Below are 23,771 nucleotides of genomic sequence, written 5' to 3' on the forward strand. Positions count from 1 at the left end.
CTCTCCCTAGTCCTTGAACTGTGATTGCCTAATCGCTCCTGGCATGCTCCAGGCTGATGCTTAATGTGCTTGGCATCCCTCCACACCATCGGGCAGCTTGACACTTTCCTTCACTGTTCTTCTGCTAAATGCAGCACTTAATTTCCAAATCTGTATGTCCTGAGGGTCAATCACCAGCAAAGTGATAGTTACTCTTCGGCAGGAAGTAATTTTAAGAAGGTGTGGATTTCCCTGGGGCCAGAAAAGCTCCTTGTCGTCCATTAATATTGGCTGATGTGGCCTCTGCAATGCGATGGTTTCTGACCGCACCGCTGCATAGCTGTCTCCATACAGATGAGGAGTTTGTCCTCAGCTGTGGGAGTACTAATGCAAGAAGAGAAGGTTAAATGGCCTGTTTACTGCTTCTCATGTCAGTTTAGATCCCAATACCTGGTTCACAGAGCCAGTGGGATGTAGCCAATTCTTAGAGATTTCTGTGCCTGTCAAGCAAAAGTGACCCTAAAATGGCCCCAAAACCTTGGTTGTCTTCACTGGCTGGGAAGTGATCCCTTTCCTGTGGTGGGGTTTCCTGATTGAGGTGTCTCCCTGCAGCTGCTCACAACATCCTAGGGACTTCCTGCGACATGCTATGGTTGTGGTGAGAGCTTATGCTCATGGATAATCACTGCAAAGGCCACATCATAAGCCTTTGGCAGAAGGCTGGAAGACTGCTGGTGCTTGCTCGCTGATAGTCCAAGTAGTCCTACAGTACCCCTGAGGAAGTGTACCACAAAATTAGGCTATTTTAACCTAGGCCTTGTTAAAATGGTTGGAAGGTTGCCTGGTAATATGAAAAAAAAGAAAGAAAGGAAAAACAAAACAAAACAACAACAAAAAAAAAAACAGCAGGGTTGTGATTCTGTGGGCTGTTCACATATCCTCATGTTTAGCTCAGGCCAGAAAGCACAGTGCTGAGGCATGAGAAGACTGTGAGGCACTGAGGCTTTGTTTTGAAATGCATTTCTGTTTTGGTATGGTACTGGAGAAAAACACCTTCTCTGGTTGCAGCATTGTTTCATAGAAGTCTCCGAAGACCTCGAAGGTGTTTTAATGTGTAGGGGAGATGCAAAACAGACGTTTGTTTTGCTCAGTGAACTCCAAAACGCTAGCAGGAAAGTGAGTCTTCTGTCCAGACCTGCCGGGAGTCTTGTGGCAGTTAAATAGGTGATTTTCTTCTAGCAGTTTAAGCAGTCACATACAGAAACTGATGAAAGAGTAAAGGAATCTTTTATTGACAAAGGTAATATCCCAGCCTCAAGTCTTTGAATAGAACCACAGCAAGTGGTATGTGACAAATGCCAACCTGACCGGCCAAAAAGCATGGGAGCCAGCAGGAAGACCTCCCATCTCCCTGAAGGTGACTTCTTCCTGGGCACAGGCGAGTGTGGGTCGCACCAGAGGGAACAGGAAACCTGCAGAAATTTAAGTCACTTGGAGGCAAGTGCAAGAGTGGATGAAAGAAACAAGATCCTAAGATTACACGGTGTGTGAGGTAGGCAAACTACCGAATTTGGATGTCTGGCCATTCAGGACAATCCAAAATAGATTTGCTTCTGGCAGATGTCACCAGTTGGTTTTAGTGGCTGCTTCCTTGTGCTCAGTCCACATGGGGAGATGTGACAAATGTTTCTGAAAGGTATCACTCAAGACAATCTGAGTCATGTAATCTGCACCCATGGCTTACTCAGATCATAAATTACTGATTTTTTTTCCCATTCAGCTTTTTAAAGAGATCTGAAGAGGTCTCCATCTGGCATTCTGCAGTATCTTTTGCACTAATTGCAGAATCGAATTTACTTTTCTTGGTTTAGAGGAAAGCTTCATTTAAACTGGAGGTCAGCGTGGCCCACATTACCTTATTGTTATAACAGGTCATAGAAACAGTTTCTTGCTATTTGCAATTTGAACCAGTAACTCTTTAAACTAGTAATATGCCCCCTTGTTTGTTTTTGTTGGACCTCATGAATGTCAATAAGTGGATGACATGCATTCATTGCCTGTGTAAATGGGATGATTGGCATTGGATTTTCTGCCTGCTGCCTGGCTGGTGGGATTTCCATGTTGGACTGTTATTTCAGGCTCCTTTGCTTTCGGTCCCCAATGTGTGCAGGCTTTGTAGGCTTAAGGAACTTAAGCATTTCAGCCACTAATTCTTCTCACTTGTACAAACATGATGTGCGTTATCGAGAGCAGCCCCACTGAACTTCTCCAAATGATACTGCTCAGTTCATGAGACTTGGGAGAAAATGTAGGGTTTCTTTTCATTTTGTGAATGTGTTTCCAACTGCCATGGAGTGGTTTTGCGATGTGTGGGGAAGCATATGGTATAGAAAAGGCTCCTGATGGCAGCTCATCTAGGTGGCCCAGGCTGGCGCTGGACATGTGTGTGCATTGTGCCTCAGGTATCTCTGTATTTACATGGATGGTGACAGTGGGTGGTGGTTGGGAATGGAACTTTAAAGAAGGAAAACCTTTAAAACCAGGAAAGCTTCCGTTCTGGGGCTTGTACTGGGCTGTCCGTCCATGCCACGGGTGGGCTGTGTGCCTGGACAGACTTTGCACCAGTAGCTCTCTATCCTTTTAGTGGCTAAACCAAGAGTGGTGCCTCCTTGGTCAAGCACCCATAGTCAACAGTGGTGCCTCCTTGGTCAACAGGCAGCACCTACGCACACAAATGCTGGAGGCCATCTTTTAGAGATGGTTGCCCTCAGTTCCAGCCCTGGGCTTAACTTCAGCATGGATTTTGTTAGATACAAAAGCTCTGCCCTGCCTCACAGTGCAAGGGTACCTACAGAACTGATATGAACTGCTTGGTGCTCCCCATTGTCCTCCCTGTCACTGCCTTCCTCCTGCTTAACCTCCTTCCTCACCCTCAAGTGCCTGCATCCAAGTTCACAGCCAGGTGAGGAGATTGTCTCTTTAATGAGGAGAAGGCATGGGAAACTACCAGGTTGCTAAACAGTCACTTGTGGGATGATCCACTTTGCTAAAAGTGCTTATCGTCTTTCAAGGCTATATGTAGGAATCCCATGAGCATAGCTGTGTTGGAACTTCCCAAGGTACTAGTTCTCACACATGGGACAACTACTCCAGGTATAGTTGTGACAGCCTTAATGATAATGAGGGCTGATGGCAAGGCACTGTGGAAGAGATTTGTTCCTGTGTTGTCACCCTCCCCCCCCCCCCCCCCTCCTTTTTAAAAACTGTAATTACATAAAATCTTCTGATAAGGGGGTGCCTCAACTTTCTAAGTAGCCTTATTAAACTTAAGCTGGCCGGAAACAAGCAGGTTCAGGTTTCCTCATCTCATGGGTGTATTTTAGCTCTTGTGGATTTTTTTGGTTGATAGGCATATAGTTAAAACTGAGGAAAAATAGATGCAGCTGCTGTTTTCTTTCCTAATACTCTCCTAAATGCTAGCTGGGGTGAGGAAAGGACTTGCTTCAAAAGTGTTACACTGCTAATGGAAATTTAACTTATTAAAGTATTCATGGCTTCACTGGAGAAAAATGCTTTCACTGTCAGTGTTGTTTTCAGCTTGTGAATCAATGTCATCATTTTACAAGGTTGCTGGAAAAAGTCTTTTTGCTGAGGAACCTCTGGCAATGCAAATCTTGCTTTTTTTTTTTTTTTTTTTTTTTTCTTTTGGCTTGAAATTAATCACTTGTTACTTTGTGTTTGGCTTCCAGGGTCTTGGTTGGAGCTCCAAAGGCAGACTCTAAATACAGCACCTCTGTTCAGTCCCCAGGAACAGTGTTTAAATGTCGAGTCCACACCAATCCTGACAGAAGATGCACAGAGCTGGATATGGGTCGAGGTGCGTAGCAGTGATGCTTTGATGGGAGGGACCAAAAGGCCCCACATGGCTGGCAGTCCTCCTGCCAGCTACAGAGAGGCTCTGGGTCCCTGAGAGGGATCCATCTGCCTCTCCTGGTGGAGGTGGGTGTGGGATGACCAGGTGGTGGGGTGATGGGTGCGTGATGTGCAGAGTTATTAGCATCACAGCAGTCTGTGGATTGCCTCATAATGAAGCTAATGATTCCTTGCCTTTGCTTCATGTGCAAAAGGAAGTAAGTTTCTCTGAGAGAGCCAGGCTTGTACACTACCACACATGATCACGATTGACTCATTTCTCTGACCTACTGTCTGAATCAGGGGAAGATGGGCTGCCTATTCCCAAAGTAAGGCTCTGATCTAAAACCTTCTCCTGGATTCTGAGGGAGAAAATTGAAGTCTTTACATATTTTCTCTTGTCAATTCACAGTATTGATTTCTCCATCTATAATAAGACCTATGTCAGTATTGGTTTATTAATCTATTCACATTTGAGTGACGTGGAATTTCTTTTTATGAAGCTTACGTGGATTAAAACACTGTTTTGGCAAGTTTGATTTGTCCAGCTACCATAGTGTAAACCATCTTTCATGGATTCATGAATACTGCCTGAGAGGACTAAAGATTTAGACCTCATTTTTTTTTAAATGCCCCATATCTCATTTCACAGGATAACTTTATTTTGACTGCATGCTGCAAGCAATCCCACATCTCTCCCATTTATTTCAAATGGATAGTTTATTCAAGTAAAGCTGTGGACATACTGTAATAGTTGCTGGCTGTCTGAGACAGGGTCTGTCTTCTACTATGGATGATGCCTTAGTAACAGTGAGAGCACCACCCTGACTAATGCAAACAAGAAGTAATAATTGGGTTGAAAGGGAAAAGAAAAGCACTGACAGGCAGATGTTTGATAGACAATCACTTTTCCTATGGGGTGTCTTTGTAGATGTTTAAAACTCACGTCTCCTTGCCTTGCTGCCCTTCCTCTCCTTCTGTAGGCAATTCTCGGGGCATGCTCTGTGGAAAGACCTGTAAAGAAGACAGAGATGATGAATGGATGGGTGTGAGCCTGGCTAGACAGCCTAAGGCTGGTGGAAGTGTGCTGGTAAGTCAACTCTTTTCTTTGATCTCATTAAAATCATTGCTGCTGTCTGACTCTAATGCTAAACACGTCAGGATTAATGTGTTTGGTAGTGACTGACTGAGTCCAGCTTTACAGGCGGCAAATTCTGTAGTCCCTTCCTTCAAACGGAAGGAAAATGAACCCAAGCCAGAAAGTTTTATTTATAGAGAAACAGCTTCAAAGCAATCACACCTGACTTGTGTCACCTAAGGGCTTCCTCCTAAATCTGAGGGATTAAATCTCTGAATGGAATAAATAGAACTTTGTCTGTGAGGTATCTGTTGGTTTGTTCTTTTTGTAGATTGTGTTTATGTATCCATTCATTTTCCACGAGCATATGTATTGCATGTCAGAACTCACCATGAAAAATCTAAGATGAGACGTTGGGGCAATATTTTGTATATTGTATATGTATTTGTATATAAATTTTCCATTAATGAGATGGAAGAATTGAGAGTGGAGATGAATTAGTTGTGCGTGGGTGGCCTTGTTGTCTCTGATATGGTTACCATGCAAATAGAAAGGGTCAAGGAGAGCAGATGTGGTCCTTAGGATGTGGAATTTATCTCTGCAAAACAATGCTTCCTGTGCTGGGAAAGAATCATAAAAAGAGCTGGACAAATACACTCATGTATTTTAAAAAGATATTATGATCAATAATTGTCTGTGTTTGCATCTGCTGTTGAGCTCAGTCTACCCTGGGAGCCTGCCTTTATTATTAAACAAAATAAGAAAAATATTAAACAAAATAAGAAAAATTGCAACTAAATGTTGTGCATAATATGTGGCAGGCAAATTTCAAGCTCATATTAGAGTAACCCTAACAACAATCTATTTCTAAACACTGACATTTGGGAGTTGAAAACTCCCAGTGAGGTAGGGAATTGCCCCGGTGAGTGGTGCTAACAAGTCACAAATGAGCTACAGGAGATTTTGTGTGACACCTTCTGCACCAACCACTTACTAAGCCAAGTGGAGAAAGCTACTTGACTTAAAGTCATTTTTCTTAATACGTATTTATATTCCAAACACTTAACACCCCAGGTTCTTTCGCACTGACTTCCCACGTGGGAGTGGGAGCATGAAATTCAGGCATTCCAACAAGAACACTGTAAGCAATTCATATTTTCAAGGGATAACCCAGTACATGTGCTTAGAAGAACCCTGTGTGAGTGAAGAGTAACATGCACTGATCCAGAAAACTCAACTTCGTGCTACAATTCCATGTTGGAAGTGTTAAAGGTTAGGTTGGATGTGACTTTGAGCAACCTGATGAAAGGTCCCTGCCTGTGGCAGGGGTGTTAGAATGAAATGATTTTTAAATGTCCCTTCCAACCCAAACCTTTCTATGATTCTAAGACGCATGATCCTCACAATTTTCTAGTCATTGGTCTGAGCTAGACAAGCCCTTCTGTCATTTTTCAGAAGATAGTGCATATACTTTGTTAGGCAACACTGAAACATTTCTGTCAAAATGACAATTATCTTAAGAATAATGATTTCATATATTTCGGTTCAAAGGGGAAGAGGTTGCAGCTGATGTCTAGGGAGATGGCACCTAAGCTAAAGCAGCAGAGGAAAGGGAAGTTGGTGAAAAAGCCAGTTAACTGCCAAGGCTAGGTCTGGCTGGCAGAGGGAAGGCTGCAGGGGTGAAGGACGTGGGCAGACTGGGAGGGCTTAGCTTGAAGGGGCGATTTCCATGCTCATTGCTGGAGGCAGGAAGACCAAGCTGAAGGCACTGGAGATTTTAAGGGGATGTCTGCTGAGCAAATCAGAATGGAGTAGTAAGAAATGGTGGAAAGTATCAAAACAGAGCTTTTTAAAAGGGGTTTATTTGCTGCTTCGAGGATGGATTAGGCTACTTGGCCCAGCGTCTCATGGGCAGGTAGGAAGGCAGTGTTTTGAGAGTACTTGCCCAAAGGGCTCACATCAAGTGCAGTAGTTTTGTGTTCAATTGCCCTGGACTTTTTTAAAATATATTTTCATAAATATGAGCAGTCATTTTTTAAACCCACGTGAACTCTTCATGCTCTCAACGTCATGTGTTAGAATAACTACTCCTACAGTTTGACTGTATATTGTATGCAGAAATCTCTCCTTTTGCTTTGAAACTGTCTAGTGGCTTAAATCTGTCTTAGCAGTTTTCTACAATGCAGATTCCTCCCCTTCAGATGAAAGTACCAGCTTCAGTGTAAGGTTAGGAGTGTGTAGGGGGGGTGTCTAGGTAGTGTTTGGTAATATGGGTTTTATTTGAGCCCATAATGTGCCAGGACATTACAGAACCAGTGTTTTATGCTTGTGTAAAGGAATTAATAGAAAAATATCTAATAATGAAGATTTAAACAAATGAAGATATAAGATTATCTAAAAAATAAGCTGAGTTTGCAGTTTGGTGGCTTCCTGTCCTCAGGTATGCCATCAGTCAATATTTGCATTAATTTAAGAGCTACAGTAATACTGCTGAGATTGCAGTCTCTTCCTCAACTGAAATGGCAAAATTCCTTCTTTCTCTTTTACTGGGAGAGGAACTGGGGACAGTACATTATGATTTGGAAATAAGCCACATCCTTTAATCTTGCTCTTCCTAAATACCTGCCACATCTGTTGTTACTCTGCATTTTATCAAGTGTTGCCATTTTTCACTTCAAGTAGCATACTGGCATGCTTAATGATAAAAGTGTGTGTGTGGGCAAACCCATCATGGTGCCAAAGCCCTCCCTAGGGAAGAACAAGCCAGAAGCGGTCTGACAGTGGTACATTTAACAAGTCCTTTGTTTGGATTCTGACTTCAGGAGTCAGCCTCTGAAGTGAAGTCTTGGTCTCTTGTGTGCTTTTCCTGTGGTGCAAAGCCCATGGGTGGTGCTCAATGTACAGGAAAGCAAAAAACATCTGTGGTTCTGAAATGGGCTGTTCGTGGTCTTGTGGTGATGCAGTGTCTCCTATCGCCATCCCTGGGGGTGTTTAAGGAAAGGTTGGACGTGGTGCTTAGGGACATGGTTTAGTGGGTGATGTTGGTATTAGGGGGATGATTGGACCAGATAATCTTGGAGGTCTTTTCCCACCTTAATGATTCTATGATTCTGTAATCACTAGAGACCTCTGTGTGCTTGGCCCAGAAAGGTCTTATTTTGCTTCAGGATTTGCATCCTTTCTCCCTTGTTCCACATCAAATTCAAGAAATTCCTCTCCATTCCCAAGACCTCTTCAGCCATGTGTTGAAGAAGGAAGGCTGTAACCAACTATGGTGGTGCATTGCCTTGACACAGCAATGTTGAATAGTGCAGGGATCATGTATTATAATCCAAGTAAGCACTTTTGGGAAGGCAGGAGAACCAAAAGCAGCTGCAGACAAGCTTTGCTATGGCAGCGGGACAAACATGCTGATTGCTTGGCTGTAAAGAAGTGAGTTTTGGGGAGGAAGAGGAGATGCTGAACTCTGCTCCATTGGGAAAATATCAAATTCTGTGGTTGTCGTGTTGGGGAGTCTGGGGAAGCCTCACCTGAGGTAACTGAGGTGGAGCTCATCCCTTAGATGTACTCACAGGTTGTCAGCAGACTCAGGCAGCCAGTGGTAAAATGCATTGTGCCCGAGTATGCACCATGCTGAAGGTACAGAAAAGTGATCATTCTTGAAAACAAAACAAAAAAAAAATACAAAAAAATGAATTCCCCTGACCTCCCCAGCATAACACAAACAAAAATACCCACAAAAGCAATCAAGCAAACAAAAAAATACCAAACAGATTAGGGAAGTGTGCCCAGAACTAATAAACTGAGCTACCAGCCTCTTGTTGATTTTTTTTGAGCATACTTTTAATACAGTGGCATCTTTTTCTTCTCCTTTTTTTTTTTTTTTTTTTTTTTCTCCTTACCAACTTGTTCTATCTTTCTTGGCCTCTCCACTTCACTCCTTCCTGCTCCTGAGCAGAGCCTCCTGCTTCTGATGAAATGCTGCTGCTTACCCTGACATGCCGTTATTCGTGCTCCTTTGGGAGAGATTAGTAGGTAAATTTATGCGAGTTCCTGGCAGTTTCCGAGAGATAAAATGTCAGGGAATTTACAATATCACAGTCCTTTATTTGTCTTTACATAATTTTAAAAAATACTTGTGGTCTGTTTCTGTTTGAGTTAATATCCAGAGTTGAGGTTGACTTGACTTAGCTTTAATGGTATGTGTCTTTATGGTACTGTCTTTAGAAGTGCCATGCCTGAATGTATTTGTGTTCACAGAACAGATGTGTCAGGAGAGAAGCTTTTTCCTGTTTACTCTGAGAATTAACATTTCATGTGTTGTGTTCTTCTTTTTTTTTTTTTTTTTTTTTTTGACGTTGCTGTTGAATTTTGAATGCGTGCATGGGGATTACAATCATAAATGAGTTTCCTTAAAAGGGTGGCAGTCTTCATGGATTTCTTTACTACTGTTGAGGTGCTTCCAATGGCAATGTGTTTGGCTGCGAGTTGCTGAGGCAGGAAAGTGGGGTAGCACAAGGGGAAGGAGGAGAGAGGATGTCTCATCTGGGGAGGATCGGGTAAAATGTGGAGATCATGACGGGGTCTGTCGCAGGCCCCTCTGAGATAGCAGGGCTGACGTGAAGTTTCCAGGAAAAGTTGAAAGTATGCGGAGGAGGTGATTTGTAGCAGAGAGCCTGCTCCGTGCACATGGGACCAAGCCTTAAACAAAGCAAATTGATACACCTACTCTGACTTTAGTGACTTAGACCAGCTGGAGATGTGGCCCAGCATGTGTTCAAAGCCCTTACTGTTTCACATCTCTCTTCCTTTTATTCTGAGTAACTCTTGTGCACAGGATAATTTGTGATTTGATTGGCAGGAATGCAGTGTTAATGTTTAGAGCAAATAGGTTCTGTGAAGGTGTGAATCAGGCTCTATATTGCTGGCATGTCTTTGTGTGGCAGTTGTACTGAGTGCAATGTCCTGGTGCAGCTGGTTTAGCCCTCTTGATCTTATTGTTCACTAAAAGGCATCCTGATCTCTGCCCTTTGTCTGTACCTTGACTGATGTTGCCAGTCTTGTTGCCACAAAATCTCTGGTATCTTCCCTTAAACTAATTACCAGTAAGCAAGACCTGGCTTTTCTGTCACCAGGAGCAAAACTGTCATTCCCAATAAGACAAGCCTTTGACTCGCACAGGCATCCTCTGCTGGGATAACATTCTAGTATGCTTTTAGTAACCTTCTGAGTCTTAGCATCTCTTCTAGTTCTCTGGCCATGAGGGTCAATACACAATGAGAGATCTTGAAGTCTCCAGCATGAGCTATGACTTGCTCTGACACCTGCTGTTTTCCTCATCATGCACATATGAAGGATTTCCCCATTGCAGCTTTTCAATACTTAAAGGGAACTTATAAATAAAGATGAAGAGCGACTTTTTGCTCGGGTCATGTAATGATAGGATAGGGGGAAATGGTTTTAAACGAAAAGAGTGGAGATTTAGATTAGATGTTAGAATGAAATTCTTCACTCAGAGGGTGGTGAGGCACTGGAATAGGTTGTCCAGGGAAGCTGTGGATGCCCCATCCTTGGAGGTGTTCAGGGCCAGGCTGGATGGGGCCTTGGGCAGCCTGGTCTGGTGGGAGGTGTCCCTGCCTATGGCAGGGGGCTGGAACTGGATGGTCTTTAAGGTCCCTTCCAACCCAAGCTGTTCTATGAAGGATGAGATCTGAGTCATCAAGTTAGGCAATGTCCTAAGCTACAGAAGGTAACAGTGAGAAGATGTTGTTACTAGAAAGAGCGGAGCATAAAGGGAGGGTTACGGGGCAGTGGCGGGGAAGGTGATGCTGAGAGGTGCTGTTCATGCACTGTGCATACTCTGCCTTGGTCGGAGGGCTCTCCTGTGACGCTGGGTCAGTAATGCATGTGGTATGATCTGTTTAGGCCTGTGCACACCGCTGGAAAAACATCTACTATGAGACAGAATACATCCTGCCCCATGGCTTCTGCAACATCATTCCCCCTAACCTGCAGCCCAGCGGGCGGAAGCTCTTGCCCTGCTATGAAGGTAAGGGGCGGGGGGCTGGGAGTGGGGCTCACCTCCATCTCTCATCTCACATTTTATGGCTGCTCTGTTTTCCCTTTTTTTGCAAAACCATCCACAGTAACCCTTGCTGCTGATGTTTTTCTTTCTTTCTTTTGTTTTTCGCCCTCTGTAACATACTGCTGCCTTGAGTTACAGCTGGGATGGAGGTTGGGTTTTGGGTGAAGGTGGGAGAATAGCACAATGATTGAACAGATCCTGAGACTTTCTGTACATGGGCACATTTAACTACCTGTGAAGTAATACCTATCTGAATTGTGTTTGGAGGCTATGGTTCTCTTTCCTGTGTATGAATAATCAGTAGATACTGTTCTGAGCTTGGACTCTCGTGCTTAGCTGTAGAACATACTGAATTGGAAATACTGTAATTGGGAACCTATTTTCCCATGTCATGGAAATATTTTCACTTTTGTGTTGTGATTTATCGGAGGATATTTTTTTGTTTATTTCTGGGAATTTCTGCAGCAGCTTAATACAACTGCTGCTGTGTTTTAGATGCTGTAAGGTGTCTTGATCCCTGTTTGGATCCTCCAAAGGTCTGTGTTTAGGTGGGCATGAAGAGAGAGAGCTCCACCATCCTGAACAATGGGCTCCTGTTCCTGTTGTTTTTACTGTAAATCCCAAGCGTCAACATCTCAATTTTCCATTTTTCTGGTGCATTTGAAATCTCTGTATCATGTTTCCTTTCCTAAAGACTTCAGCAGACAGCATCACTTCAGCCAAAAGCAATTAACTAAACCAGTGGCGTAAGTATCCTGTTATGAAGAAGACTGGGTGTCTCCTAAGGTTTCTGAGCCCCCAGAGAGGCACTCGGGGAAAACACCTTTTTGGGTTTCTCCTGCTTGTCCCTGGCATTCCCCTCTTGCCTGTTGGAGCCTGAGGAAGTGTAGGAGTTTGGAAGACAAGGCGTAGCATGGTTTGATGTGGGCAAGATTTCTGGTTTTATTTATTGTTTTCATTGCAAACCCATGCAATTTTTGTCTTAAATGCGTGCTTCAGTCTGGAGGCAGCACACACTTGTGTATTGCATCTTTAGCCAGTCCTGAAATTATTTGTTATTTGAAATGTGAGAGTTTTTGAATCTCTTGAACCAGCCACTCCAGCTGATCTGTGACAATACAAGTGAACCATGTAAGCCTTCCTGTTGTGAGTGCTGTCCCATTGTACTTGTTCTTTTTCCTTCATTCCTGTCAGCAAAACCAGGCTTGGGCTTCACAGTAAGCTAACACAATGCAACTTGTCCAATATGAGCCTTGATGGTCAATGCGCATGTATAGAGATGGTGCCAGAGCTTCCTCTGAATCTTTGTCATCAGTCTGGCTTTTGCTTTAAAAACTGCTTGTCTGAATCTGTTGCAGGGAGGTGGTTTCTAGAGGAGACAAACTGCTCGTGTTTTTCTGTGCGTCATGTCTTGAGAGTAAAACGGCTGCTAATCTGACAGGATATTTGCCAGGGATTGCTAGAAAATAGAAATGTGTGGGTCTAGCGCATGCAAAGCAGCCAGTGGAAAATTGGCAGGGCTGGTGCAGTACAATGTTGGCTTAGCTTCACTGCATGCTAGAATGAAAAATGGAGTTTTGGGACTGATTTCTCTCCCTCCCCCCCCCCCCCCCCTTCCCCCCCTTCTGCCATTGTCAGACATGAAATCACAAAGTGTCACAGGGGATGGCTGTGTTTGTTTGTTGCTGGAACTTTTAGGTTATGATAAAGCAAGCCTGATCGCAAATGTGAGCGATAGCCACAATACAGCATGCAGACGGGTGCGTTGTTTGAGGTCGACTGTGATCTGCTCATCTTGCGACAATCCTTTTAAGCTTTTTCCTTCACTTTCTGGAAGGAGGAGAAGAAATTCTCCTCCACTGACGCTATGGGTTAAGAGAAACAGTCTGAGGGAAAGAAGCTGGAGGTTTGATAGGGATAATAAATGCAGTGACTAACTAATGCAACCCAAGTGCCTCTAAAGCCAGAGCCTGTAATTAGTGCACCTAAAGTGATAAGCCTTGTAAGAGGCTAACGTGGCTGTACAGCTCACAAACAAAAGTGGCTCACCAACTGGTGAAGCGCGCAAGCCAGCTGAGCACTCATCGGTCGCCATACATCTGTGTGCACGCACCTCAAGACAGATTATTAGCTTGTGTAACAAAAGTCTTGTGCCAGAAAGGGAGAAGAATCTGACCTCAGGACGGACGTCCTTAATGCACACAGTATGTTTTCTATCTGCATAAAACAGGCTTAATAAAGACAAAAAAGGAAATTTCCGTTTTCTGACCGGATGGTAGTGGTGCAACAACACAGTGGTCTCAATCCATCTTACTCTTGTCCAGTTTCCTGGAAACAGCTGACAGAAGTCTGGAAGCTACTGAGAGCTAATGAGAACAGCAGCAAGCCTAATAGTTAAATGCAATCTTTCTGAGTAGGAACTAATCTGGTTTAAATGGGCTGGCTGTCCTCTCAGGTATAGCTGGGGTAGGGAGCCACGATCTTTCAGGCGGTGCTTTTACTTGTTTATTTTTTCCATAGCTGCCTGTTCACTCCCCTAGTGTCTTCAGTTTGCAAGGAAGAAGGGAGTCTGTTTCCAGTATGAGAGGTAGCCCAGCTGTATGTGGAGAGCTGGGATGGTTTCCTAGCCTTCTGTGGTAGGAGCTGGTGATGGAGGTGGGGAAGGCTGGTGGACTGTGTGGTTAGGAAATAAGGGGAACAGCACATGCTCACGTGCCTTCCCTCTGAAGGGATGAGCAAGTGCTGGGTCCAGACCACACTTGTTTTTCTGGGAGGCATCAAAATATCGCTGCTTTGTGGTGCGAACCAATACCACAGTGTTAGGTCAGAAAAATTACTGATGTTTTTTCCCAGTGTAGTAGAACACAGGAAGATGGGAAACTGGATGCTCTCAGTGCAAATGGTAGCTTATTGTAATTGTCCATTTCGCTTCCATTTGTGAAAATGGCAAAGGATTTTATTGCACAGTGAAACTCATGCTGTTATGATATTGAAGTTTGCTTAGAGACTTGGATTTGGTCAGAGAAGAGGTTGTGGAGCATTTGCCTTCAGCGTCATCACACCTAGCTCATCCTTTTCTGTGTCCTCTTTTAACCAATTAGTTCTTCCTCAGCCTTACTTCTCTTATAAACTAAGAGAAGTTTGTTAATCATCCTGTTAGCAAAAAAAACTTTTTTGGGGGGTTTAAGCAGTTATTCCTGGCATGTTTTCAAAGTCACAAAGGCAGCCACCTCTTTCATGCTCAGCCTTGTCTTATTGTTTTGCTATCAGCTGTTGCTGCAGCAGTTAGTTTAGTGGCTTGTGGTCTGCATAAGTGAGGGTGTGCAGTGGTCTGCGGACAGATGAAAGAACAATAAAGAAGTGTAAAAACACAGGATCCTTTCATGACAGCAGTTATTGCCTGCAGATATGTGGAAACTACCTAATCCACTGCATGTAATATCTAAACCTCGTGCAAATGTGCTGTTCAGGTGTGCAAAAGCTGTAAGCTGATGCAGTATCTGCAGTTTCCTGCTGGCTTATGGTTTCAGTGGGTGGATGGATGGTGGTATGAGTGGCAGGTGTCATGGCCACGTACTGGGGTGGAGGGGAAGTAGAAGCAATCTTGGTTTTTATGCCTTTGGGGCTCTTCTGCTGCTAGGGAGAGGCAGAATGGCTCTAGGAGGGGGCAGAAGTCTATGGTGCTGGAAGGTCACCATCCAGGATGTGAGGGGTTGCTCTGGGCTGAGACCCAGTTGTGTGAGCTGGAAAGAGACCTGCTTGGGGTGAGAACCATGTGCAAGTGGGAGTAAGGTGGTCTGAAGAGAGGAATGGCTTTTGTGCTGAAAGAATAGTGCCAGAATCCAGGAGCCCAGTGTCCAGCCAGGCCGGGCTGCTGTCTCCCTGGTCAGGACTGCCTGTGCTGGCATCCCTCCAAAACATGATGCTGCTTTGTTCTCTGTTTCAGTGGAGTTTTAAGTGCTCAACTAGCCTTAATGTCTATGGTGTTTGTGCTTCTGTGCTTCAGAGTCACTTTGCAGAATGTCATTAAAACTGTTTTCTCTCTCAAGGGTGGTAGGAAAATAGATGAATCGATATGTGTGATCTGCTCAGATCACGTAGTGTTAGGATAGATGGATACCTGTAGGGTGGAAGGATGGTCACTGCTTTGCGTTGTTGCTGTATGTCATGCCACGCTACTGTAATGAATCCATTTATTCCCCTGTAAGCTCATTATTTTTTTTTTCCTGAGAAGTATTATCAGGTATTTATTCAAGCCAAATATTTTCATGTCTTGTCTTCATTTCACAGAGACAATGGTTATATCCAAGCTTAGAATTTATTTGAAATGCTGTAATTCCAGCTGACCACTGTTACAACCACAGTGTAACTAGTTATTTAAGTGAAGTCTAGGGCTATTAGTTTGATCAGATAGTACTGCCAACATAAGTGACTTAAAAACACTGAACACCACAGGAAGCCATCCATGAATGATGTCTGTTGAAGTATGAGCTTCAGTGGACATACCAATTGAGTTTATTGTACAACCATTTAAACCACCAAATCTCTCATTCTTTATGCATTGCAGCCAGTCATTCATCTCATTTAAAGAAATACTTTTTTTTTCATTGCTTGACAATGAAAACAATAATGTGTTTTTCTGTTCCTTTTCTAATATATGTATTGCTGATGAAAATCAGCTGTGTTGTGTCCTGTGATGTAGGGGCTTTTGTTTTCAAGTTATTCCTGGATCTGAATTTGGCCTCTTTTTTAAGTAGGCAAAATTATACTGTAATAAAATAATGCTTTGAATTTGATAAGCTTTTTGACATGATTGGAGAAATTATTTAATTTTTGTACAGGCATTTTTTTATCAGAAGAAAACCCTTTTTATCCCAAGAAACCAGGTTATCTTGCTCATTGTTGGAACACAACTGCATGAAGCCCTGGACTCATCCACCAGCCCTGAATGGCTGCTTTGTTGCATGGCTGAAGCTGTTACTCTTTCTTCTGTCATCCTTACATGGTTTTACATTCCCTTGGTTTCTATTTGCAGCTACATTCAAGGGGTGGCTTGTGTGAGCTGGGATACTTGCATCCGCAAGTGTTTGTGGAGGGAGCCTTCCATAGCCTTGAGCAACATGGGGTGATGATTTGGAGAATCAGGACTCTCATATGCAAAAACTTCAGTTTCCAAGGCATTCAGTTGTGTTTGAGACTTTTGTTTATGCTGCAGAGGGTGAGATGTAAGGCACAAGTGGGTACCCTGGGTGCTGTGTAAACAAAGCTTGGTAAAATAGTTAAGGCAGTATCGACTGGGGGAAAAAGTGTTGTAAAGCTTGTTTATAGAAGAATAGGAGGAGAAATTTTAAAAATCACAAGTAAGAAATACACTTTATTTGCCGTTCATCCTGTGCTGAAGCATTCCAGATGATTATTTCGTTATTTTTCTGACCTAAATCTTTCACTGCATTAGCTAAATATCCTATGGCAATTTTCCCCTTTTATTATAAAGCAAACTGAACTGTGTGGATTTTTTTATTATTATTTTTTTTTTTGGAAAGAGACACTTAAACTGTGAGCCAAACCTAATACCTTTTTTTTTGCAGGGAAATATACCAATTTAAATCCATCAAATAGTCAGTGAGGCCCAGGTGCAGCAGCTGGTTATGGCCTTGCGCTCAGGGGCTGGAAGGCCTCTTGCCAACCCATGTAGGGGGATGCTCGCTGTGGGGTGATTTTGGATTACAAGAACCTGGGAGATACCACAGGCTGAGTGTGGAATTGGGAAGAGGCAGGATCTGTTTATGCCTTGGTACATTGGGTAAAAGAAAAAAATTGTGGTTGGAGGTGAAAGCGCCTCCATTGGGCAAATGTGGAATTTGTGGCAGTGCATCCCATGCAAGGTTGGAAACACAGCCACTAGAGAAGTAGGGTTCTCTGGGACACACATGACATTATTTCTCAGGAAATGGCAGAGGGAGAAACCTCATCTCCTCAGCTTGCTGAATAAAAAGTGCTCATGTCTACAAACAAGGATTTTTTTCCAAGTGAGGAGAGCCTGGCTCAGTGAGAGACTATCTGTGAAAAGCTAGAGATTTGGAGCCATGGTGCTGCCTGTAAACAGCCAAGAGAAGGCCCGGTGAACGCTGGTTTCACTTCTCTGTGGGTGTGCTGCTGCATGTTCCCACTGGGAAGCCGGGTGTGTGTAGGCATGGCTGCTGCTGATAATTCCTTTCGGTCTTCACTCTGATCAAATTAAGTTTGTGAGGAGTTTCTTTGGTTCCAAAGAGGCCATTTGCTCACTGATTCCGTGACTATTTTTTTAATCGTTTAGCAATGAGTTAACGATGCTTGCTTCAAAGAAGAAGAAAAAAGAACAACAAAAAAAAATGTTACTAGGCTATTTGGAGACTGTTTTTGGAGCCTGAATTGTTCTTCCTCCTGGACCTTTTTTATCCTTTGGAATATACTGTAACATGCAGGAAGTGGCAATATGCAGAAGCTGTGTAGTCATTATTCACTCATTATTATGGTAAATATTTGACAGTAATGGTCAGGAAAAAAAACTTCCAAGTGGAAAGTGATTTCTCCCCACCCCACCCCTTGAATTTATTTTATTTTTTTTTTAAAGGAAAGTGATTTTTTTTTTTTCCCCTTTCATTTTCTACTAAAGGCTAAAGTGAAAATTCCTCAGGTTTGACAGGGGAAACAATTGCTTTATAAAACACAGACAAAATCTCCTTTGCTGGGGACTGGGAGCCCTGTCCCCTGTGACCTGGGAGCTGTGAGCGTGTGGCTAAGAGCAGTGGAGATGAACATCCCCCAGATGAGATGAACAGACAGTTGATTAAAAGTGGTGCCCTCTCCTTCCTCAACACCTCCTTCCTGGGGATTGTGTCCCAGAGCATCTCTCCACCAGAAATGCTTGTGGGGTCCCCCATCCTACCCCGGCAGCCTCCAGGCTGTGCACAGGGGTGTGTAGACCTCTTGGGTGCGAAATGCCCACTGCATGGTGGTGATATGGGTAGTATGCTTGTTGCCAGCACAAGACAGAAGTGACTGCAGTTTGTTTTCTTCCCTTCTCCCACCCAGAGTACAAGAAGAAGTACGGGGAGGAGCACGGCTCATGCCAGGCGGGGATCGCGGGCTTCTTCACCGAGGTGAGCAGAGGTGGCGAGGTGGGGATGGGGTTTGTGAGCAGGCTCTCCTGACACAGAGATATCTCCGTGTCTGATGCTATTTATTTTCTTTCAGTGGTGGATTAAACCATTTTTCCCTGAATGAGGTTGTTTAATTATATGTACGTGAATATATAAAATATAAACTTGCACACACGCATATATATACATATATTCAGAATAAGATAAGAAACATTTTTTTTCCAGTTCTGTTTCAGTTCTTCTTTTCAAAAATGTGGAAAAAAATAGCACACAGAGCAGGTATGAATGCTGGACCATATTCTTTGCTAGACAGCAGTTTATCAACCATGTTTTAGTTAAGGCAAAGATGACTTTGTTCCCTTATGTATTTTTTTTTTTAATGCTTCAAGATCTAAAAAACAAAACCAAAAAAAAGGCCCAACAAACACACAACTAGTTCAGTGCAGTGTCAGGCTCCTTGCTGTTATGTCCAGTATATACTTATTCCTAAATATAGATGTGCTGGGCTGCAGACCTTGTAGTCCAGGCTAATACAAACACAGAAATGATGTCCCCTCTGCACTGTCAGTAGCTGATGTCCAAGTAAACAGGAATGGCAGTCAGGCACTGTTGCCACAGTGGCACTGCCCGATAACTTGATGCTCATCGTGAGCAGCATCTGTTTCCTGGCTTCCCTGCTCTCTCCAGCCTGTTTCTGTTCCCATGCTTTACATCCTTCTTTGCTTGCCTTGTTCAAAAGATAGCTTTGAACTTTCATTGCTTCGGGCCCAGTGGCGGCTCCAGCACTTCCAGACTGAGCAGGAAATGCAGATAAATGGCTTTTTGGGTCAAACAGGCAATCCCCTACCATATTTTCAGTGCTGCTGATGGTCGTCGTTCCTGCTGGTAAATGATCCCTTGACCTCAGGGGCACCGTGGCTTCCAAGGAAAATAGCTGTGGCTGAGCACATCCCATACTTTGTCTGGGTGTGCAGTCTTGTCCCTCTAGGTTTATTAGGAAATTTGCTTGTTTAAAATCTCTGCTACTGCAGCCACTCACCCCAAGGGGTCTGTAGTATGGGATCGATTTCCCACAAGGATAGAGTCCACCCAAGGCTTGCGTTGAAAGGAGTGGTGAGGCAAAATAACTGTTTTCTGTTTTCTCTGTGGTTGGAGAACTTACCTAGGCTTAATGTTCTTCAGGCTTCACTAAATCCTCTACTGGGGCTACTTAAACCCACATCTGCTGCTTTCCAAAAGCAAAGGTTTGCTGTGAGGATGCTGGAAGCTTTGGATCATAAACACATGCTGCATCTTCATCTCCTTTATTTTATTTTTTTTTCTAAATAAAATTATTTGGTTGTCAATAATGCCTTCATTGTTTTGGAGTGAAGTTGGAATTCACTGAAATAAAAATAGATGTGTCCTACCCCTATTAGCAACAGGTTTCCCTCTGACCAAAGCATGGTTAAAAAATGTCATGAGCAGTTTCAAATCAGTTCATGTCTTTACTGTGTCACATACAGGTGTTTTGTGCTAATGCTTGATCCTAGAAAATGAAAAAAGTGTACCATTTTTCCAGCAGCAAACAAGCAGGTGATCTCCCATAAGCAAAAGCAAATCTGAAAAATACCCCTTCAAGTTTTGCTTTAAATTGTGACAAAAATAGCAAAGAAAATCCTGGAACTGGGTTCACATGCCTGTGTAGGTCTCCATGTGTGAAAAACAGCAAGACGTTTTTCTCATTGAAACTGGGAAAATAAAAATAAAGGGTTTCCTTCTTCTTTATTGTCCTCTTCTGAATAATCAGCAAAACACAGACATGTTTACTTGTTACAGCCTGGCGCTTGGTAAGGTGAATTTACATTGTTTTCCAAGTGTTTGGAGAAAATAAAACTTTAAAAACAAAAACATGATGCACGTGGTCTCCTTTAATGGGAAAGAGCTCCTCAGGTTGAATGCACTTGTAGTATGAGAAGTACAGGTGAGGGTAACACCAAACCTTCTAGAGAACCAGGGTATCTCCATAGAAGATATTTGGGAGCAGGTTTTGAGGTACACTCAGGACCTAGAAAAAGTCACCTTAGAGGCTATTCAACTGGAAGCACTGTTTTCACCCAATTAATTTACTTTACTTGGATGGTTCTTACAGTAGGCTGATTAAAAACTCCTGCTTCCTCTCTCCCTGGACCAACACAGCCAAAGCATCAAGTGTTGCTCTGATTTTTTTTCAGCTGTGCTTGGAGTTCAGCCAGTAACTTCAGGATGTAGGATTCAACTTGAAGCTCACCCTACTTTTCTCTCCTTACCTTTGCCTCCATGGCTACCATTTAAAATATCTGCAATGTCATTGTTGCACCTCTTCCAGCCTTGCTTGTGACTTTCTAGCATCCCCTACTCATGGGAATAATGGGAATTTTGTTGTATGGGTGTGCCATGTACATTTGATTTTGATTTGAAAGCATTCTCCGTGAGCATCTATATTTGGATGTTGGATCTGGGTGATCTCAATTGACATGTTAAAAAAGCATCATTTTTTATTTTTTTTTTATTTCTAGTCTTTCAAAACCCTGAATTCCTCTGTGTGTCTGTGATTAAATATAGCCAGGTTTGCTCTGAAAGAGTGGAGCATTTTTGAGGACAGCAAAGCAAGATGTTCAGTTCTATAAATGCGCACACTCGGCTTGCTGTCTTTGGGTCTTGAGGCTAGCTGGGAAAGGCAGCAGGTAGAGGAGGATTTTTTTGTGTTAGCAGGGGTAAGTTTTATGGCTAGTAAGGCTGAGGAGTGTCTTTTATTGACGTTGCAGAACAGCTGAGCAAAAGTGGGCCATAGAAAGGAAGATTAAGAATTTCTAGGATATGTATAGTGACCTCCGTGCTTGGGAAAAAAGAGACTCTACGTGAACACAGAATGGAGGTTCTTATAGATGGGCTTATAAATGGTGTTTTATGTTAATATCCTGTCACTTTCTCATTATTTCATAAGGAATGAATTGTTGTCCAGTTTTGATTATTACTTACTGTTCCCTCATCCTTTCCTCACCCTGCTGTTTTTCCTGTTGTAGGAGCTGGTCATCATGGGGGCACCAGGATCTTATTACTGGACAGGAACAGTCAAAGTACTGAATCTCACTGACAACATGTATTACAAGCTGAATGATGATGCTGTAATAGCCAGGCGTTACACCTACCTTGGTAAGTAGCTCTGTGGTGCTGTCTGTGAGAAAGGTTGAGTTGAACAACATATTTCAGGGCTTTGATGCTGTGAAGTTGATGCTGATTTTTTGATGGTGTAGAGTATTTTTATGAAAAGCGTGAAGAGTATCTGAATTAAAGGGTTACCTACCTGGAGACAAATGTAAGCAAGGAAACAGCCAGACTAATCCCTTTTTGAAAAACAAGCAAATGAACAACAGCAACAAAAAAACAACCAGCCTTTGCTGTAATTTTTTGAGTAATATGGAAAGTGCATTTGGACTGAGAAGCAGGTTGGTAGTGGGCCTCCTACATTTGTCCTTTTTTTTGTCCCGTTTGTCACTGTATGGAAAAACTATGTGTATCAGGCTGTGTGTCTACTGTAAAATGGACACAATACATAATTATGGAAGGTGTATATTGCAGAGACTAATTTGTTTGAAGAAAAATATTACCACATAAGTGACTCATCGGCAGCAGCAGCAGGTTATGAAATAATTGGCTTGAGAAGGATGGTTTCAGTAATTATTATTTAATGTTAACTCAGTTGGTTTTACTTGCTCTAAAACTAGCTAATGTCCCAAGCATAATTAGTTTAAAGGCTTCCACGAAATCCCTAGTGCTCAAGACTTAGAAGGCATTTCAAACAGTCAGTGGTTTGATATTGTTTGACTAAAGACTTACACTGACCTGTCTTCTTCCCTTTAACCTTTAGTCTTTTAAAAAAAATACCACTTGGGAGATGCTGCTTGGAGATAGCTAAATGAGGAGTGCTTTTAAGGAAGTATTATTAATATTTAAGGACATACATAGATTTTGCCACTGATAGACCTGAAATATAGTGATTACTATGTAGACAAGAGCCTCATAATTTACAACAGAAAAGCCAAGTCAAATGCAAGACAGCCTTAGAATGAAAGTACTCTGCTCTATGTACTCTTCTCTAGTTATTGTATATATATCATTTTAATATAACAAATAAGATCAAATCTTTGATCTCCTTCTGTCAAATACACTCTTTTTTTGATCTATCCTCCCCTCTTTATTCTTGCATAAACAAAAATCTTTTTAAGCCATTAACTTTTCTGACCTTTTTGTCTACTCTCCTCCATTCTCACCCCTATCAAAAAGGCATGTAATTTCCCTAGCTTTCCTGGGCAGTGATTTCAGCCAAAGGAGGAGACTTGTGTTGCTCTTTGATGTGATACTTCTCTGCCTGCAATGATGTACTCCCCTTGTTGTTTGTCTCTGTTTATATGCTCCTGTTTTATCACCTCCTTTTAGGGAATCGGGGTTACCGAACTGTTCCCTGTAACTCTTTTGTGTGCCCTCCTGGATGTTCCCTGCTGACAACACACACACACACCTTTTTTCTCTCCACTTTTGGAAGTGTACCAGAGGGTGTACTGCCATTTCCTGAAGCCTTGTACTCTGGAACTGAGTGAATATTGGTGCATCCTGGACAAAATGGTTGCATAATGCTAACAACGTGCAGTCTAAGAGGAGCCATGAAACCCGATGAGCATGCTCCAGATGGCTGACCTGTTTCTTAGGCTCTTTCCTTTTGTCCTTATTTATCTATTTATTTATTTTTCCTCTCTTCTCTCCCACCCCACCCCATCTCCTGCTCAGGATATGCGGTGACAGCAGGTCATTTCTCTCAGCCAACTACCACGGACGTTGTGGGAGGAGCTCCCCAGGATGGAGGCATTGGAAAGGTGCGGCTTTTTGTCAAACAATAATGTGGTCGGATGCAACTGGGCAAAGACAGTAGTATTGATGCAATTCCCACGTGTCTGACATGGCCAAGAGATTTTTGCCTACAGAGTAGTTTTGGAGCACTGTGCAGGGGAGTGGTGAGGTAGTTTGATGAAGTCATCAAATTTTCTCCACCTGTCTCTTCTGGTGCTTCACATCTCTCCTCCCTCTCATTCCTCTCTCTCCCACCCAATCCTTTAAATGGTTATTTTAACAAGACAATGGCAACATTTCTTTCACACCACTTCCGTTCAGGATTTCCAATGTACAGGCATCACTTAAACCTTGCATAGAAATGAGAAAAATTGGAAAAGAGGTTTAGTCTTTTGCTTGTTTTCTTCAGACATTAGACAACGCTTTGCATGTAGACTGTATCCCTACTTGCTTCAGGTTAACACTTTTAATAGCATGAAATTTAGTAGCCTTATTGATGTCTCTCTTAAAAAAATGTTACAATACACTGACATTTAACAGGTTAACATCTGGATTTCTGACAGCTGTGCTCAGAAATCTTGGTGACAAGCTCTTCAGAAGGCAAAAACCCAAAGGTTTTCCTGTAGATACATGTATGTACAATCCCAAGGGTGTAAGCATGTGAATGGCTGGATAGAGGTAGCTAATGAGTTAGCTGCCTCTGTAGCCT

At 42.8% G+C, this 23,771-nt stretch overlaps 1 protein-coding gene across 1 annotated transcript in view; it reads left to right on the plus strand.

Moving 5' to 3' along the window:
• The window catches only part of ITGA9 (integrin subunit alpha 9), a 225,542-nt gene that overhangs the window by 4,092 nt on the left and 197,679 nt on the right, over nucleotides 1-23,771 (plus strand). Inside the window, exons 2-7 of the mRNA XM_035317295.1 lie at nucleotides 3,729-3,856; nucleotides 4,875-4,981; nucleotides 10,895-11,018; nucleotides 18,129-18,196; nucleotides 21,241-21,370; nucleotides 23,003-23,088. Coding sequence (XP_035173186.1) covers nucleotides 3,729-3,856; nucleotides 4,875-4,981; nucleotides 10,895-11,018; nucleotides 18,129-18,196; nucleotides 21,241-21,370; nucleotides 23,003-23,088 — 643 coding nt within the window. The remainder of the gene's footprint in view (nucleotides 1-3,728; nucleotides 3,857-4,874; nucleotides 4,982-10,894; nucleotides 11,019-18,128; nucleotides 18,197-21,240; nucleotides 21,371-23,002; nucleotides 23,089-23,771) is intronic.

The sequence above is a fragment of the Oxyura jamaicensis genome, chromosome 2, assembly GCF_011077185.1.
Source record: "Oxyura jamaicensis isolate SHBP4307 breed ruddy duck chromosome 2, BPBGC_Ojam_1.0, whole genome shotgun sequence".
In the NCBI taxonomy this organism is placed as follows: Eukaryota; Metazoa; Chordata; class Aves; order Anseriformes; family Anatidae; genus Oxyura; species Oxyura jamaicensis.